At 36.8% G+C, this 18861-nt stretch overlaps 1 protein-coding gene across 1 annotated transcript; it reads left to right on the forward strand.

Annotated features, from left to right (window-relative positions):
• The first annotated feature begins 1068 nt into the window (after positions 1-1068).
• LOC113064706 (uncharacterized) lies at positions 1069-18861 on the forward strand. Its single transcript, XM_026235586.1, has 2 exons — positions 1069-1169; positions 16145-18861. The coding sequence occupies exon 2, from the start codon at positions 16186-16188 to the stop codon at positions 17221-17223; it is 1038 nt and encodes a 345-aa protein (XP_026091371.1). The 5' UTR covers positions 1069-1169; positions 16145-16185; the 3' UTR covers positions 17224-18861.

Genomic DNA, 18861 nt, shown 5'->3' on the forward strand with positions numbered 1-18861 from the left:
AATAAAGCCATTAGTGGTTAGCAACAGTATTGCATGAGCTAGATGAAGGCATATTGAGTTCACTACAAGGTGTCCAATGTTACCAGTAAAAACAATGCGTCAAGAAAAAAATGTACTCAAAAATTTCATTCTAAACTTTGTGACAATCCACCTTGAAATGTCCAACTTCTGACTACGAAGATGTTCCATTATCTGTAAGGAAACAACATAGCAATGCTGTCTTTAGCATTGCAGTTCATTATCATCATCAAAAAAAAAAACAAAAAAAAAATCTCCTAGCAACCAAACTGTTAAGGATCAGCAATGCAATGTAGTACAGTGTGTAGTTCTACAGTTGTCAAAATGGAGGATCATTTGTCATGTTATACTCATAAGTCTCTCCAAATGTTGGCTAGAGAGGTTTTATTATAGTGTATGGTGGGAAGTTTGATGCATTTTATTTCCTTAAAAGTGAATTGTCTTCACCTCTCTGAGAGACGCCATGCTAACATAATGTCATACAGCCACACCTCTGTGAAATCTGTGAAAAAAGAATTTGGAAGTTCAACTTCAAGTGGTGTTCTTTTATATTTTTTTCTAGTAGACAGTTGGACATTCCAACATTCCCATCATTATTGTCGAGCATATGTTCTTCAGTCCCATTTATGGCGGTTGGGCTCTTGATTGCCCATCCCCCACCACTAATCTGCAAATCCTGTAGGAACGTAATCACCCTTTTGTAATACTTTTTATTAAACACACACACACATATATATATATATATATATATATATATATATATATATATATATATATATATATATATATATATATATATATATATATGTACATTTGTTATATTTATACCAAGTTTTTTATGACGATTCTTGACTGCATTACTATTGATATTAAACATTAAATGTTTAATAATTTAATGATCCGTGGTCAGTTTTTCCTTCCATGTTACATACATATTTCTAAACCATTGCCCACAACAAAATGAAATTATTCTTTTGCACTAAATAAACAATTTTTAACCTCAGCTAGCTATTTTCGCGATAGCTCCGCCCCTTCTTCCAGTCAGCCACTCCGAGACTCTCGCCCTCTGAGGCTTTGAGAGCCATTTTTGTTTCATGGCAGGGAGCTCAGCAGCTCTCATTTCAATGCTCTCATAAGGGACTCGGTTAAAGGTAAGACGTTATTTAAAAATTATGTATTTATTTTGAGGAGGAAGCGCGTGTTACAGCTGTATGACATTTACTTAAAGCAGGCTCGCCATAATGTCTCCGTATATGGCTTATGCTCAACTACATTTTAGCCTGGCTTTTTGCGTATTAGTTTTTTCTCAAGTAGACACCCAAAGTGGGGCAGAAAAACGTCTGTTGTTTTTGAATCGTTTTCATCTGGTCCAGTTGCGAGGTATTGTTCAACCTCTAAGTATCAGACGAATGTTTATCTCTCCTTTTCGCCAGCTGAATGTTGCTCTATTGTATTGTGTTGCATCGCCATTTGAAATGTTATTGAATATAATTCGAAATTATTGACGTTTACTGCTACAAAACTCTTATTTCGCCGTATCAGTTGGTTTCTTACATATCATTCGATCTATTTAACGCTTTGTTTGCTAAGGAAGATTAATATAGCGTGTAAAGACCGGATCTGTATTTTCGTATGCGCTTGGTTACGTCAAACCTCGTGAAGTATCGCAGTTAAGGGGCGCTGCGCGCGCTATCTAGCTACTAAAAAGAGGTTTCTGTATTCATGTGTTTGTTGTGAATTTAAAATACAAACATGGGTATAAAGTAAAGATTTCATTACAAATAATCATCAAAACAAAAGACATGCCTATTTTTCAGTTAGACTGCGTAAAATTGTCAGAATTGGCTGAACTTTACTTGGACGGCGTATTACTTTTCAACTAAATAAAACACATTTTGTATACAAACTAGAAATTTGCAATAATTTATGTTTTTGGATGGAATTAGCTTCCAGTATTAACTATCATATCAAGATGTTTGTTAAAGAACATGTTAAAATTATGCGTTATACTTATTCAGAATAATATTCCGCAAATTTTTTGAAAAACACCTACTTCTCTAAATTGTAAATGTCATAAAGTGCTCTTTCATGTCTTTTTAAGAGACTATTCACACTAGGACTGCACGATGAATCGCATGCGTTTATCATAGGGGTGCTCCGATCACGATCGGCCGATCGTTATGCGCATCTCGTCAGTAAAGCCGGTTTTCTAATCAGCGGTTAATTCCATCAGGTGCGTGATTTCACATAGAGCAGCTGTTACTACACAGAGCCGTTGTTAATAGAGAAGATGCGCAAATCCACTTCATTTTCAGCGTTTTTTGGCGCATCTTCTCAGTTAACAACGGCTCTGTGTAGTAACACCAAGATTTTAACTCTTTAATTGCCAAGTTCATAAATGATGTCACTGATTTGGGGGGAAAAAACACACAAAATTACTTATTTTCAATATAAGAGTTATTGTGGCTGGATTTTTTTTATTACTTTTTATAACAGTCTTGGGCATGTCAAACATTAGTAGCAACATTGGCTTTGATGCATTTTTAGTTTTTGTGCAGCATTAGATTTAAATTTTTTCTCCCTCATTTGTTGTTGGTGGCTCTTTTTGCCCCATTGACTTCCATTATGATGACATTTTTTGATTGCAAAGCCATGAGACCATATAATCATGCATTCTTGATTGTGGTTTTCCCTTTTAAATTTGTTATTTTTACAGTTTATCACTAGGTGTGACCATTAGCCCTTTAGATAGGCCTTTGCAAAAAAAAGGCTTAGTTCTGGCTTGTGTATGGCGTTATATGGAGTATAACACCAAATTATAGTGTTTGTGTGTGTGAGATTCTTGATTGTTGGTGGTTTTCCCTGTTGGGAAGGGGTAACATTTGTTATTTTTTACAGTTGATCACTAGGTGGGACCATTAACCCTTTAGATAGGCCTGTGCAAAAAAATCTTACTTTCTGAATTGTATATGAAGCTATATGGAGTATAACAGCATATTATATTGTGTGTGTGTATGTGTGTGTGAGAGAGAGAGAGAGTGTGTGAAAGAGACCTTTGCGCACTTTGATGTATTTGAGAAAATCAAAATGTACACCTCATCTCTCAGAACTACATGGAGTAAACAAAAGTGTATTTTGCACCTGCTGCCTTTTAATGGTGGTGATAAGTATAGACTAAACAAAAGCAAAGTACGTGGATTTAAACACTTGCATGCCATTGTGCTGGTCATTTAATGGTGAGAAGAGAAGCAAGCAACACGAGAAAGGGCTTGACTTGTACTGAAGTTTTAGAAATGATTATGCAGCTTGACCCTTCCAGCGAGCTGCAGCTTATTTGAAGTAGGTATTGCATTTTGGTTCATAATACATTGTTCATAAATTTGATGCAAAGTAGATTTTGTTTTACAGGATTTTAAGGTTTTAAACTGGCTTTACGATCAAGAAAGATGAGCATTTCACACATAGGCCATCCGTTCTTGTCACCATCAGAAGGCAGCAGGAGCATAAACACACTACTATTTTTTGTTTACTCCGTGTAGTTCTGAGAGCTGAGGTGCATATTTTGATTTTTTTCAGATACATCAAGGTATGTGCACAAAGGTCTCTCTCACACACTCTTTCTTTCTCTCTCTCTCTCTCTCTCTCTAACACACACACACACACACTATAATTTGCTGTTGTAACACTATATATAAGACAGAAACTAAGCCTTTTTTAAACAGGCCTATCTAAAGGGTTTATGGTCACACCTAGTGAACAACTGTAAAAAATAACCAATGTTACCTCTTCCCAACAGGGAAAACCACCAACAATCAAGAATCTCACACACACACACAAACACTATAATTTGCTGTTATACTCCATATACAAGCCAGAAACTAAGCCTTTTTTTTTTTGCACAGGCCTATCTAAAGGGTTAATGGTCCCACCTAGTGATCAACTGTAAAAATAACAAATTTTACCTCTTCCCAAAAGGGAAAACCACAAACAATCAAGAATGCATGATTATATGGTGTCATGGCTTTGCAATAAAAAAATGTCGTTATAATGGAAGTCAATGGGGTAAAAACAGCCACTAACAACAAATGAGAGAGAAAAAATTAAAATCTAATGCTGCACAAAAACTAACAATGCATCAAAGCCAATCTTGTTACTAATCTTTGACATGCCCAATATTTATGAACTTGGTAATTAAAGAATTAAAATCTTGGATTTTTTTTTAAACATTTGGTAGTTTTGATCAGGACTGAGGTTGATTAATAGATTTATGCAAATAAATTTTTGAAAAATATTTATCTGATACATTTTTACAGCAGTTAAATTTAGAGGACGTTTTCATCCATGAACATAACGAAAGGGTAGTGAATTTGCCCACAGTGTACCATTGAGTTTTTGGAAAAATTTCAAAGTATTTTCCCAAAATATGGGTCAAAATAAGATTTGTCCCCAAAAATCATTCCATTAGCATAAACAGAGAAAGTTGTGGCCAAAGTAAGACTCAACTTTACCCCCTAGTGGACGAAAACGTCCCCAACAACGCACAAGGGTTAATTTTTTTTTTTTTCTGCCAATGAAATGATAGACTTCTCCTGACTTATGTTAAACTTCAAAACGTTTAGTGTGGCTAAACCCTGCCACTTTCTTACAGTTTATTGCAAAGTCTTATACACATCCGCAATTCTTCCAGTCAACAATAGATAGAACCACGTCCCCATCCAACATTTATTATTTTTTGAACAAGTCCCTCAGTGTGCCACACTATACGAAAAACCTGTCACTACTTATAAATCGGATGAATAAAAATCCTTTAAACTTGCCATGTGCTGCACTTCAATTTTTCATAATGCAGGAGTGCATTAAGTGTGAGCGGCTCTTAACATCTGATTATTTTCTTAAAACTACATTTTCTAGACGTTACAGATGATAAATACTCTAAAATGATAAAAACACATCAAATAAAGTGACGAGACATACAGCAAAGTATGTCTAGTAATTAAATATCTTAATATGCACAAACTAAGGATTTGTCTGTGCTCTTTCCATTTAAAATGGAAGTTTTGTAAAAATATTATGCATAAAACATATCTGCACGAAACCGCATACAAGCTGAATGAGATGCAGATTCACTCTCTGACAGCAGGTGGTGCTTATGAACCGCAATGATGCAGTGTTTTTTTCCTGGGTTACCAGTGTAAACAAAGCATCATTGCAGTTATGAACACTAGTTTAATATGAATTGTTCAGAGGCAAGATTAAAAGAAAATACCAAGTAAATTTTTTTTTTTTTTTTTTTTTATAAAGACAGTCAGTTCCCTTCAGAGATACATTCATATAAACTCCTACTCTAATTGTATTGTGATTTGTTTGGCATCTCAATCGATTTGAATCGTGACATTATTTTGTAGATTTTCGACCGGTTCGCAGTTAATCGTTACATCCCTAGTTGGTTGCAATGTGAGTAGGACTTTGGATATCATAGTTGCTCTTCAGTTCCACTGTGCTTTTGTGTGGTCGTCCATTTTGAATGAGTGAACTCTGCATGATATTGGGAAAAATGACATTGGCGATGTTAAATTTTTCTGTGATTTATTGCGATATGAAATCTAATCCAATTTTTGTACAAACAAACATGGGGTGAGCAGATTTACATTTTCATTTTAAATGATTTAAACATCGACACCATAGTGTCAATTGATTAATATGCGCGAGGGAGAGAGAGCAAGACAGCGCTCATGTTGTTTGAAGCGCTCTCTCTCTGTCTCTCTCTCTCTCTCTTGCACGCGCTCTCTCTCACGTGCTCTCCGCAAATCACATTCGTCAAGGGCCGGGAAGCAGCTGGCCCATACAGTTAATGAATAACGGATCAACTACGACAGCCTACATCGCACGTCCTGCGATGTGACTATCGTGGATTCTTACAGCGCGATATCGATGCAGCCCTAGTCTTCAGAATCGGGTGTCTCATAAGTCTAAGGCCCATTCAATCCAAGAATGAAACAAAAAGATGAATCAATCTTTTCTTTTGGTGCTTTTCCACTACACAGTACCAGCTCGAGTTTTTAAATAGTTTGGACAGAGATTGCGTGATATACCCTTTACTATTATGGTAACTCAGAAGAATACACCATGGTCAAAAGAGGAGGTGTTTCATCCATACACTCGATTTCCTCTATTGTCCTGTGTGTGTGGGTAGCGGGTGTGTGTCGCGTAGAAGATTACGTCACGGCAGTTTACTGCAGCATTGCTATGATGACCAGGTACTATTGTGGAGGTACTATCTGCAATGGAAAACGGAGCAAAAAGCGAGTCGAATCGAGTTGAGCTGTTACCGGTAATGGAAAAGCAATATAGGAGTACTGTTGGTCATGGTTTTGCCATCCTAGTGGCCAGGTGACGCCAAGTTGTTGATTTCTTTTTTTCTTTATTGCTATGATATTGAAGTAATTTCAGTGATGTAGGTGGTGTTTTTTTATTTTATTTTTTATAATTTTTTATAGTTTTTATTGAGTATCATATCCCAAAATCATTACTTAGCCTTTATTGATTTGAATCATCAATCATCATGGACTTCATAAATTTACACGGGAAGCAATGCGGCTTGGAATATTAAAACTTGTTTTCATAGACAGTATCTGGTGTGTTTTACCTTACTGCACTGGCAGATCTTTTCACTTTTTTAAGTTGTTTATGGTCGAAACAAATAAAAAATCTGCCAGTTGCTGTAAGAAAAAGTGTACTTGTATTAAAGGCACATTCTCTGAAAATGTCATCTACATTGTTTTTCTCTGCAAAAAAAATCATTGATTTTGCTCTCAAGAAGCCTAAACAGATATAGGTCGACTGAGTGTGTGGACCAACATCTGTCCTTCCTTGAGACCACTCATATATTTGTGAAAATATATTGGTTTGCCATCAGTTGTCCAAAGATGAAAGTGATATCTTTGTTGTAGTATCCTTTCAATGTTTCAGGGGATTTCTCATGACAGGCATCAACAATGATCAATGCACTGAATCAATGCACACACTATGGGTAAAAGATCAGCTTCAGTGTTTCCCCCAATAATGCGTTATTTATCGATTGAGCCTTGCAAAGTGGTGCTCAAAATGGTGGAAGCTGTGGTGGCCAGAAATTAACTGTAAAAAATACAGATGTAATATTTTAGATGTTACCTAGGTGAACTTAAATTTACAGTAAAAACCTGTTTTTCATTAACTGGTGTAATATACTAACCTACTGAAGTACTAAAATCTGTTTTTGTACCTGACACCATGTCTGCACCAGACATGACAAAGTGGACATTGCAAATCATTTGTACATTTGTTTTATTTGTTAGTACAAGCATCAGTGGTGTCCAGTGTAGACACAGTGTTATAATATACTGACAACCACTCAAAAACAAAAGTGGTAATAAAAAAGCCACAGGATGACTCAAAGCTCACCAAAAGTAACTTTTCCACAAGCAGAAATACATGCAATATAAGCAACACAAATACAAAACACCATCATGGTAACATACATTGACACTAAAATAGTGCAACTAACATTGTCTAAAACATAAGTTGTAAAAATATAAACTAACGTACATAAATTATTAAAAAAAGTTTAACCTGTTAACCCACAACTGGATACCCATGCACTGACCTCTGTTTGCACATGTCAAATGTTTAAGAATAGATTAAATGAAACGGGACAAAATTAAACATGACAAACATCTTTATAATTATCTAAGCCTCAAACATCGGCGACAGATCACGACAGATGGAAAGCTTATCAAGAATGTATTTGCTAAATTTGTGTAAGCAGTACACATCAAAACATGAAGAATAAAAATGCAGTCCATACCAGATTCGTCATAATAACGAGTCATAAACACATCCACAGCTGTAAATCCCAGTTAAGCTAGAAAGGTAAGGGTCCACTGAACGACATCTCATAGAGCACGTTTTGTCCAACGAAGCAATAACATTGTAATATGGATGATAATTCCTTTGTTTACATTTCAGTTCTTCAGGGACAGTATTGTTTGTGTCTAGGGCTGCAACTAACGATTATTTTGATAATCGATTAATCTGTCGATTATTTTTACGATTAATCGATTAATCGGTTTATGTACTTATATTTTAGTTTTTTCCATTTTTTCCCCAAGTAAATTATTAATAAAGGGTCTTTATCATTCAGCATAGATTTTTAAGAGATTTTAACCATTTTGCATTGTCATATCCTCATCAAAAATATACCTGGAGTTGTTTTATGTTAGTAATCCTTTGTCGAACTCTTCTGCAATCAAAACACTGACCCATACTCTAGCAAAATTCACAAGGAGATTTCAAATATTGTTTTCACCATGGCAGTCCTTAGAGCTCCTAAAGTAGTTTAACATCCCAAACAAAGCTTAAGGAATCTTTGAGAACATATTTTCACGAAGTATAAGGATAAAACAGAATAAAATTGCAGTGCATTGTATTTTATTATTTACTGGGAAAAAGCTTTATAGCTTATGCTGTGAAATTGTAAACAATCCTTCGAAAAAAAGTGCCAATGGCATGAAACCTGAATGGAACTCACAATTTAAAGTAAAATCCATCAGAAGGTTGTCCAGAAAAAAAAAATGGGACACACACAAAAAACCTGCTGTGTGAAAAAGAGCAGTGAATACTTAGAAAAGAAGTGCATTTTACCTCTCTCATTCAGTCATAATTAGGCTGCAAGTCTGAATTATGAACTGGTAAACGACAAACTGATCACATAACATTTTGTAAAGCTTTAAATGTTAACTGTTAAAAAGCAATGTTATCAGCTTTTACGACTAAACATTTGCAAACAACCTTGTACTGGAGAATCTGCACAAATAAAATTCTTATGGGCCGTTCACATATCGCACCTAAAAACGCGTGGAAAACGCTAGTCGCGTCGCTTTCTCCTTCTTTCCAAAGCGCTCGGGCAGAAGCGCCCCTGAGGCGTCTGCCTTTGCTAAGCAACCATGACGTGCTCTCTCCATGACGTGCCCTCTCCATGAAGACCCGGAAATTTCAGCAAAGGATAAATGGATGCGGTGTGGACGCGCCTGGAAAAATGGGCGCATCGCACCGCGTGCGTGTCGCGAACGCGTCGCTTCCATTATGAGAGTGCATACTGCGCGCCTACATAGGAAATAACGAACTTGAGCACGCAAAAGACACGATATGTGAACGGCCCCTTAAACAGTTCAGTAGTGCAGAGTTTACAGGTTACTCTTCATTTTAAAGGCTCAAAGTAAAGTACTCCCACTTCCCGCTGAATGCTGCAGAGACGCTGTTCGGGAAGCACGTGACATAAAACGAGGCCAGCTATTGGCTATTCGCTACTTCACCTGCTGTACTGGCTGAGTAAAACCTCCGGTGGCTCATTACTGCCACACTTTGGTCACCGCAGATTTGAAATATGCACGAAATGAGCCGCTTATGGCAAATAAAATTTATTTAGCGACGAATCGATTACTAAATTAGTTGACAACTATTTTAATAATCGATTTTAATCGATTAAATCGATTCGTTGTTTCAGCTCTATTTGTGTCCATTATGGTATAACTCAGACTCAGACAACTGCATCTTGGTAGTAAAAAACAGCATGGTTTTGTATCCTACAGTGTCACAAACACAATGAGACTATCCACACAAAAAAAAAAAAAAACCTAAGATAAGCGGAATATAGTTTGTTTGAATTCTGGCGCTCTCTTGTGACGTGCGCTGTGACGCACCTGTCATCTGATGGAGGTGTAACTTAGCAATCTGGCACATTTGTATGATTACCATCATCATGTCAACACATGATAATTGACTATATGAGCAGAAATCAGTGTAAATGCTCGATTTCTAGCAATCTCAGCATGTACTGTAATTGGCATACATAGTTAAGTCTTTTTTATTTTTCTTATTTATTTTTATTACTCAAATTATTCTTATTGTATTTTTCTAGTGCTCAAATCATGTCTAAGATGTGTTTTATAATTGAAAAACTATGCAGTGGAATGTTTAATGACTAAAATAGTTTATACAGTTGGGAAATATTTTTTATATTTGGGGGGGGCTAGACATAGTATCAGAAAAATGGTTGCAGGAATCTCATTTTTCATGGTATCTGATTTCTCCAGGACTGATTTCATGTATTTTTTATATCAAATAAAAATAAATTCAGTGTGGTATTTAGTTTAAAGTAGTGCTGTCTGTCACTGTCTTTAATCAGTTCTGTGGATTACTTTATGGTCATTCATTATAAAGTAGCAACCATGTCATTTGTAAAGTACAGTACTGTGCAAAAGTCTTGGGCACATTAGTATTTTCACCCCAAAAAGGGTTTTAAGAGTTATTTATATCTTTTGATGTGGTGTGTCAGTAGGGAATACCAGTTTACATTTCCAAAGATTCATTTTGTCATTAATTTTAATAATAATCTAGTGAGATTTTTGAATGCACAAGCAGTCAACAGCCGGTGCTCCACATGGAGATCTGATCTCACCATCATCGAATCTGTCTGTGATTACATGAAGAAACAGATGAAAGTGAAACAAACTAAATGTAAACTGATATTTTCTACTGACACACTACAGCAAAAGATATAAATAACTGGCTGAACACCATTCTTTTGGGTGGAAATACTAACGTGCCTAAGACTTTTGCACAGTAGTGTATGTATGAAGTGAGTATAATAAAATTAAGTATATTTAAATATAATTAAAGTATGCGTTCTAGGGCTGGGATAAACGATTATTTTTTAAACGATTAATCTAGCGATAATTTTTTCGATGCATCGATTAATCTAACGATTAATTTTTTCAGACCGATTCGATTTCAATTATCTCCCCATTAATTGACTACTAACAATTTATACATGTTGATTTACATATCTGAATGAAAAAACATGAATTCCTTAACATTGCAATATGTTTATTGCTCTTACAATTACAAAATAAAAGACTGACTAAGAATGCATTACTTTGCACTTTTATAGAGATAGCATTCAATAAAACCCTGAAGCCTTGAAAACACATAGCTTACTGAAACAAGCTTACTGAACACATAGGGCCTAGTTTGATGTTTAGTATTCAATAAAAAAGGTCACCCAAAATACTTGTTTAGAGCAATTGAAAGAATACAGTAACCAATGTAAACTTGAGGGCTTTAAGCTAATACAGAGAGTGATTTTCCAAAAAATAAATAAATTAACAGTGGGAGCCAGCAGCCTGTCATGGAGAAAAAAAAATCTCCGAATGCTCCACGTGAAACTTTGGCATTCCGCCCTTTTTCTATCGTGTCTAATGATTTTGGTTAATATGCTCGAGAGAGAGAGAGAGACAGAGAGAGAGAGAGAGAGAGAGAGAAAGACAGCGCTCGTGTAGTTTGAAGACTGTGAGTGCGCGAGTGCGCGTGAAACTTTGGTGTTTCACCTTTTTTCTATTGTGTTTAATGATTTTGATTAATATGCACAAGGGGGAGAGAGAGCAAGAAGAGCTCATGTTGTTTGAAGACTGTGAGTGCGCGTGCAGCCGGGGCGCTCTCTCTCGCCCTGTCAGGCGCAGCAGTCATTCACTCACCAATCAAATAAGGCTTTGACAGCCGCCAAAAAGAAAAAAGATCAATGCAGGAAAACCCCTGGATTGGTTATATAACGTTGGACAGAATGTTGATCCGGCCATCGCGTATATTCAGCGCTGTTTTTAGAGAAATAAAAACAGGTCGACGAATCGATGCGCATATTTTGGCATTATTTCATCGATGACCTCAACACGTTGTCCCAGCCCTAATGCGTTCCTATGAGTTAAGGGCTAGATTTTCTGAGATATCTGCTTTCTCATTCCGTTTGGTTTATATCGGTTCCATAGGTATGGGTTTCGGTATTCAACCCTACTGAACAGTGACGTGATGCAATCAAATACCAACCAGTGTAGAGTGAGAGGCACGCACTCTATAATGCAACAAACATGTCAGCAGTGTATAAGCATTTAAAACTAAAAGACGCAAAAATCATAACAAGCACCAGCAGAAATAGAACTTTCTATAATTTCTTTTCCAAAAAAAAAAAAAACCTTGTCCGCCAACAAGGAGGCACTGTGAGAGCGGTAGAACTAACGGTTTCTCCAGTAACGGCTGTAATCAAATCAGCTCAGCTCGTGAACAATTCTTTATCAGATAAAATGGAAATGCCATCCAAACATTTCTGAAGACAGTCGGTTCCCTTCAGATATACATTAATGTAAAAAAACTCACGATGCATTTTGATTTTGAAACGTGCAGGGCTCATGTTTATTCAACGAAGTCAAACGCTACAAATAAATCAACGTACGGGAAACACTGGTAATGTATATCGGAAATGTTTAAATATCATATCACTGTTATTGAAAAAAATTATATCATGATACATATTGAATTATACGTGAAGGGTGGCGTTCGAGAGGGTTCCTCCAACTGAAGGGTTCTCACAAATTTGGTGTAGATCCACTGGCCCGTTCACGAGAGTTACACCAGTCAACACTTTCACTTCAGTAAGGAGGTCTCTTGTAAAATGTGCGAGAAGTGAATTATATATGTGCGAGACGTATATTGTATTTATTTACAGAGGTATATAGTGCAAATCCATGAATCAAGTTTACTGTTCAGCGCACTGATGACCCATTTTGGTTAATAACGTTTATTGTTAAATTGTTAAATGCCCTGCCTCCATTACTCTGTCACGACACGTCAAGTGTTGGATCACCACATCTGAGTGATCATTGCAAAAAATTATGTATATTTATTCTGTTTATGCATATACTGTATTCTATATATATATAACACACCTAAAGGATTATTAGGAACACCTGTTCAATTTCTCATTAATGCAATTATCTAATCAACCAATCACATTGCAGTTGCTTCAATGCATTTAGGGGTGTGGTCCTGGTAAATTTTTAAGGTTAATGTATATTTTACAGTGTCCCTGTTCAAATAAATAAAGTAAAAATAAAAAAAATCTCCTGAACTCTAAACTGAATGTCAGAATGGGAAAAAAGGTGATTCTAAGCAATTTTGAGCGTGGCATGGTTGTTGGTGCCAGACGGGCCGGTCTGAGTATTTCACAATCTGCTCAGTTACTGGGATTTTCACACACAACCATTTCTAGGGTTTACAAAGAATGGTGTGAAAAGGGAAAAACATCCAGTATGTGGCCGTCCTGTGGGAGAAAATGCCTTGTTGATGCTAGACGTCAGAGGAGAATGGGACGACTGATTCAAGCTGAGGCTATAATTTGCACGAGCTCACCAAAATTGGACAGTTGAAGACTGGAAAAATGTTTCCTGGTCTGATGAGTCTCGATTTCTGTTGAGACATTCAGATGGTAGAGTCAGAATTTGGCGTAAACCGAATGAGAACATGGATCCATCATGCCTTGTTACCACTGTGCAGGCTGCTGGTGGTGGTGTAATGGTGTGGGGGATGTTTTACTGGCACACTTTAGGCCTCTTATTGCCAACTGGGCATCATTTAAATGCCAAGGCCTACCTAAGCACTGTTTCTGACCATGTCCATCCCTTTATGACCACCATGTACCCATCCTCTGATTGCTACTTCCAGCAGGATAATGCACCATATCACAAAGCTTGAATCATTTCAGATTGGTTTCTTGAACATGACAATGAGTTCACTGTACTAAAATGCCCCCACAGTCACCAGATCTCAACCTAATAGAGCATCTTTGGGATGTGGTGGAACGGGAGCTTCGTTCCCTGGATGTGCATCCTACAAATGTCCATCAACTGCAAGATGCTTTCCTATCAATATGGGCCAACATTTCTAAAGAATGCTTCCAGCACCTTGTTGAATCAATGCCACGTAGAATTAAGGCCGTTCTGAAGGAGAAAGGGGGTCAAACAGAGTATTAGTGTTTCTAATAATCCTTTAGGGGAGTGTGTGTGATGTGTGTGTGTGTGTGTGTGTGTGTGTGTGTGTGTGTGTGTGTATGTGTGTGTATATATATATATATATATATATATATAATAAATAAATAATCAAGTTGCTTTGTATCGATTTGTATTGTAAAAAGCGCTATACAAATAAACTTGAATTGAATATATATATATATATATATATATATATATATATATATATATATATATATATATATATATATATATATATAACCTGTCAAATGTTTGGACACAAGCATGGGAAAGTGTCCAAACTTTTGACTTGTATTGAACTATAATATGCACAAAGAATATATCAGCCTTTTCACCTGAGAATGAAAATTCATACATCTTCCACTCACCCTCAAAGCATCCCAGGTGTATGTGACTTTTTTTCTTTCAAAATAATCCAATCGGAGTTATATAAAAAATTGTCCTTGCTCTTCCAAGACAAGTGTTTGTTGTCAACTGTTCAGGAGACGTGAAATAAAGGATTAAAACGCATCTGTATTAAAACATCCCTCACACGCCTCCGGCGGGTGAATAAGGTCCCCCTGTAGTGAATCCATGCATTTTTATAAGATAAATATCCAAATTTCAAATATAATAAACACTTTTTTTTCCTAACATCTTCTGACTGCGGGACACCAAAGATGTGCAAGTGGAAGATTGAATATGTATGCGTCGCACGCACACCTCTGGGAAATGTAGGAGCAAAGGAAACAAAGTTTCCTTAAATTTGAGAAGGAAACCAGTCTCCTCTTGACTCATTTCAAAATCCTCCAAGGTTTTTTCTCATTTTGTGCATGAACTACAACATCCGCCTCCACGTCTTCCGATGTCCCACAGTCAGCAGAAGTGAGAAAAAAAAGTTCTGGTAAGGTGATTCAAACATTCAGACACAGCCTTAAAGAAAATCATGAATGCTTGAATTGCTAAATGTGGAATTTGCTTAACAAAACACTTTGTTCTTGATGCATCAGTGCATATCAGTATTTTACGATGGGCATAGTGCCAAATATTTTGCAATAAAACATTCAACAATGTGGAATTATTTCAAACACTATCAGATCTCAAAATAGTTCAGTTTGATTGAATTTGAACATGGATCCATCTTATGGCTCTTTTTTTATTTCTAACATTTATTGTGTATGCTTGTTCAAAAAAAGAAATTATAAAGGTAATAAGCATTTGGAGATGATAGATATGAAGATATGTATATAGTATAAGGCTATTACTTTACACTACTTGAACTCCTGTCAATGCCCAGTTCACAGTTAAAGTCATTTTCTCAACCAAAAAATGTTCTTGGGACAGTTATGCAAATTTGATTGTATGGAATACAAGTGCTACAAGCTTTTTTACTTTGCGAAGTATACTTTATTTAGTGAAGTATTAGGCCTATAGTTCAAGAGCACTTTTAAAGAACTGTTTAAAAACTGTTATTTTTCAATATGTCTTTAATGCAAAACCATTGATCTTTATTTACAGAACAATTATAATATGAACTTTGTACCATTTTAGAGAGAGTTTCATCGTCTTGACTATCATAACCGAACGCAACGTGCAGTTTGAATGCTGAGTGGAGGATTACCAACAGCTGCAGCGAAGAGAATAGTTTGTGAAATTGAATACAGCAACTGAAATATTCACCTGAACCTCACATTAAACTATGGAACGGTCTCAGAACACTTTAAATACAGTGCACAAAAACTTTATGGTGCTTTATAATGTGCCTTTCGTGGGGCTCAACAATAACATGGTGTGTATACACAATATCAGATTTTCGATCCTGCAGAAAATCGCAGCATTGGAGCAATACAGAGTATTTGTCCTAAAGCAAACAATAATAAATAAAAAACATTTTGCCGAACAGCATCAGTCAAGACTGACTGGGATAATGTAGAGTGAGTAGTTTAAATCTAGGTCTACATCCACAAAGATATAATCTTAACTATCAGCAGAATTTTCAGACTAACGAGTATTGGATAACGCAGTTGGACTGCTAGCTCAACCAATGTTGTGTGCTTGGGATAGGACCACCTGTTTTTTGATCAACTGAAGTTGGGATGCCAAGTCATATTTCTGCTAATCCATTTGGAACTAGTGTTGCAGAGTTTACACTGCTGTTCATAGTAAAACTGATAAACTGTAGTTCATGCGTTCAGTGAAAAAGCTTCAAACTAATATCCTTTTCGTATTCACAGACACCTGAAGTCCTTATGCATACCAGCTGTGAAGGTGCACCATGAATTGTGAAGAGCAGGGCATGGGGAGAGTAGTCCATTCCTGGGCCAGATTTGCCCCAGCTGGACAAACTGCCCTCGAAGAGGCCCTGAGGGTCTTTAACCCCATGGCCAGGGACCTGTCGGACACCGAGAGACAAATGGTGTCCTTTCTTCAAGAGCTGAGGAAGGAGGGAGCCAAGCCTGTGATTTTGAGGAGCAAAGATGTGTATGGATACACGTCTTGCACCACAGAGCCAATTACTTCCAGGATTGGCAGCAAGGTTCAGAGAGTGTCGAAACCTTCCAAGAAGAAAGGGCGGAAGGTTTTGAGCAAGACCAAGGATGTGAATTATGCGATGCTAAGTAGAGCAGCAAAGACTATTCTCCAAAACCAACCCAAGATCCTGCTTACCAATCTCTCGGTGGACACTCTTAAGCAGAATGTTGCATCGACAATGCTAAATAAACATTCTGTTCAAGCACAGCAGTGCCTCAAGCTAACAAACATAAAGGGGTTGACCGGAGGCCACACTGCAAGGTTGCAAATTCACTTTGGTGCAGATTCAAAAAGTGCCCCAAGTTTTGCTCTGGGAAGGCCACCGGATCTCTCGGGAATTCCTCACTCACCAACCGAAAATGGCAGTCAGACCTCAAATGTAGTTGCCTTGGATAACAAACATGTTTTGTCGTGTCCGTTCAAAGTAGAAGATGCCCTGATTGGAGACTCTGCCCCAGTCGTCTGTCAGAATGGGTTCGGTCTTAAAGATGGTAGCATTTATAAAAAGATGGAAACTGTATCAGGTAAACCTGATGTGATGACCAGTGGTCTGGACAGTGGTTCAGTGAGGAGACTCCGTTTCCAAAGCTATAACTGGTCCCAGTCAGCACTCACCAATGGCCAAGACGTTTCTAGATTTAATGGCAATGGTCTTGAATGGAAGGTTATAAAAGTAGATGATTCAGTCACGGATGAGGAGGTGAGGAGAAAGGCACAGAAAATCTTGCAAGTTAACTTGTCGCCTGTGATACAGATCCATCCCCTTGTTGACTCTGTATAGACCCTTGCTGCAGATTTTTTGTTTCATTTCCTTTTTTTTCCTTTTTTTTTTTTCTTGTTTCACAGAGTTGCATTTTCTGGAAACAAACCCAAGGTTATCTCTGGATTGGGAGCATTGCAGTTACCTCCAAATTTTCCATTGTTGTCAAGTAGTTACTGACATCATAATCCAAAGATGGGATACTTTTTTCTGCTCTCACAGTATTTTGTTTCCTCAACACATCCCAACCTACCTTTTATTTTGTGTATTTTTATCTAACTTCTGAAGGATTGGACTGATGAGCAAAACCTTATTTATGACTATGCAGTTCCCAGAATGCTCCTTTTGTTGGAAAAATGGGCATGGACTGCTGTCTTACTGGATCATGGGAACAGACTGAAATTGTAGAGTGATTTATTACATGCTACTGCTTGAAAAGACAATGATAGCCTAACCTAATTTGGTATTTATGGCTTTCTTCGTCCTTGGATCCTGCTGATGTCTATGTCACCCAGGTTTTTTGACATCACCAGTTTTGTAATATGTTAGTCTGCTGGCATAGACTGCATATGACACTTTTGTTTAGACTCTAACATGTTCAAATTGGGGGCACTTTTTACACATTAATTTAATTTCAGGGCAAAATAAATGGCCTTATTCTTTGAGATGAGTTGAATATAACTGAATCTTTGTACGCTTTCCTTCTCGATGTACTTGTTTCTTTCTGCACTCCACTTTTCATAAATTCCTCTGTTTCTTTTAATGTGCCAATCCTAGTTTTTCATGATTTTACAGTTTTGTTGGTACCATGACCACAAAGAATTGCAAAAAAAAAATTCTTAGTTTTCAGAGTTCTCAGAATCCCGTCAAGCAGTGGACTTGCTTGTCCATTGGTTGAACGTACCTCAAACACTTGAACAAGAAAATGCTGTCCTCATCAGTCCTGCAGTTAATTATGTATATTGCTCATTCCATGCATCCGTTAGTTGTTCAGTCCTTGTTTTTGTTTAACGATTTGTGGCGCCTTGACGTGGCAATCTTGATCGCCTTCTACACATTTAACTAAATTCTGAAAATTACAAACTGATCTTCAAAAGGGTGGTGTTGATGCAGCGATTTCTGAAGGAAGCAAATTGGAAAAGAAAAACTTAATTTAGGTTGTTTGCTAAATCTCCCCAAGATGTTTTACTAAGGTCAATGTTCTGCCTCACCAGGTTCCATTTGTTGATGGTGATACATGTGCATAGAGCAATCATTTTAAGGCACAACAGGATGGATGCTTGCTTTTTGTGCACAAGAGGTACACATATGTGAGATTTAAGTAAGCGTTTAACAAGCCTTAAGGCCTTTGGTTCATAAATTTAAAACAAAAAAATCAAACTAATGTAGATTATGGCAATGCAGCAGTCTATTTATCATTTAATTTTTTATTTATATACATTTAAGTTTAGAGTTAACCAGCATATGGGTTCCATTTGAGAAAAAAAAACAAAAAAAAAAACTTTTGTCCACACACAAAATACAAGCCGATTTTGTTTTCCTGTTAATCAATTTTTATTTTCATCCAGTTGAATCCGTGACACTCAAAAGCTGTAAATGTCAGTGTTGTATCTTTAGTTACTGTTATCACGTTGTGGATTAAAATATGTTTGAGAAGTG

The sequence above is a fragment of the Carassius auratus genome, chromosome 47 (assembly GCF_003368295.1).
Source record: "Carassius auratus strain Wakin chromosome 47, ASM336829v1, whole genome shotgun sequence".
Taxonomy (NCBI): domain Eukaryota; kingdom Metazoa; phylum Chordata; class Actinopteri; order Cypriniformes; family Cyprinidae; genus Carassius; species Carassius auratus.

Bases quoted from the DNA above. Each gene is read 5' to 3' on its own strand.
- LOC113064706 (XM_026235586.1), top strand. From the start codon at position 16,186: ATGAATTGTGAAGAGCAGGGCATGGGGAGAGTAGTCCATTCCTGGGCC.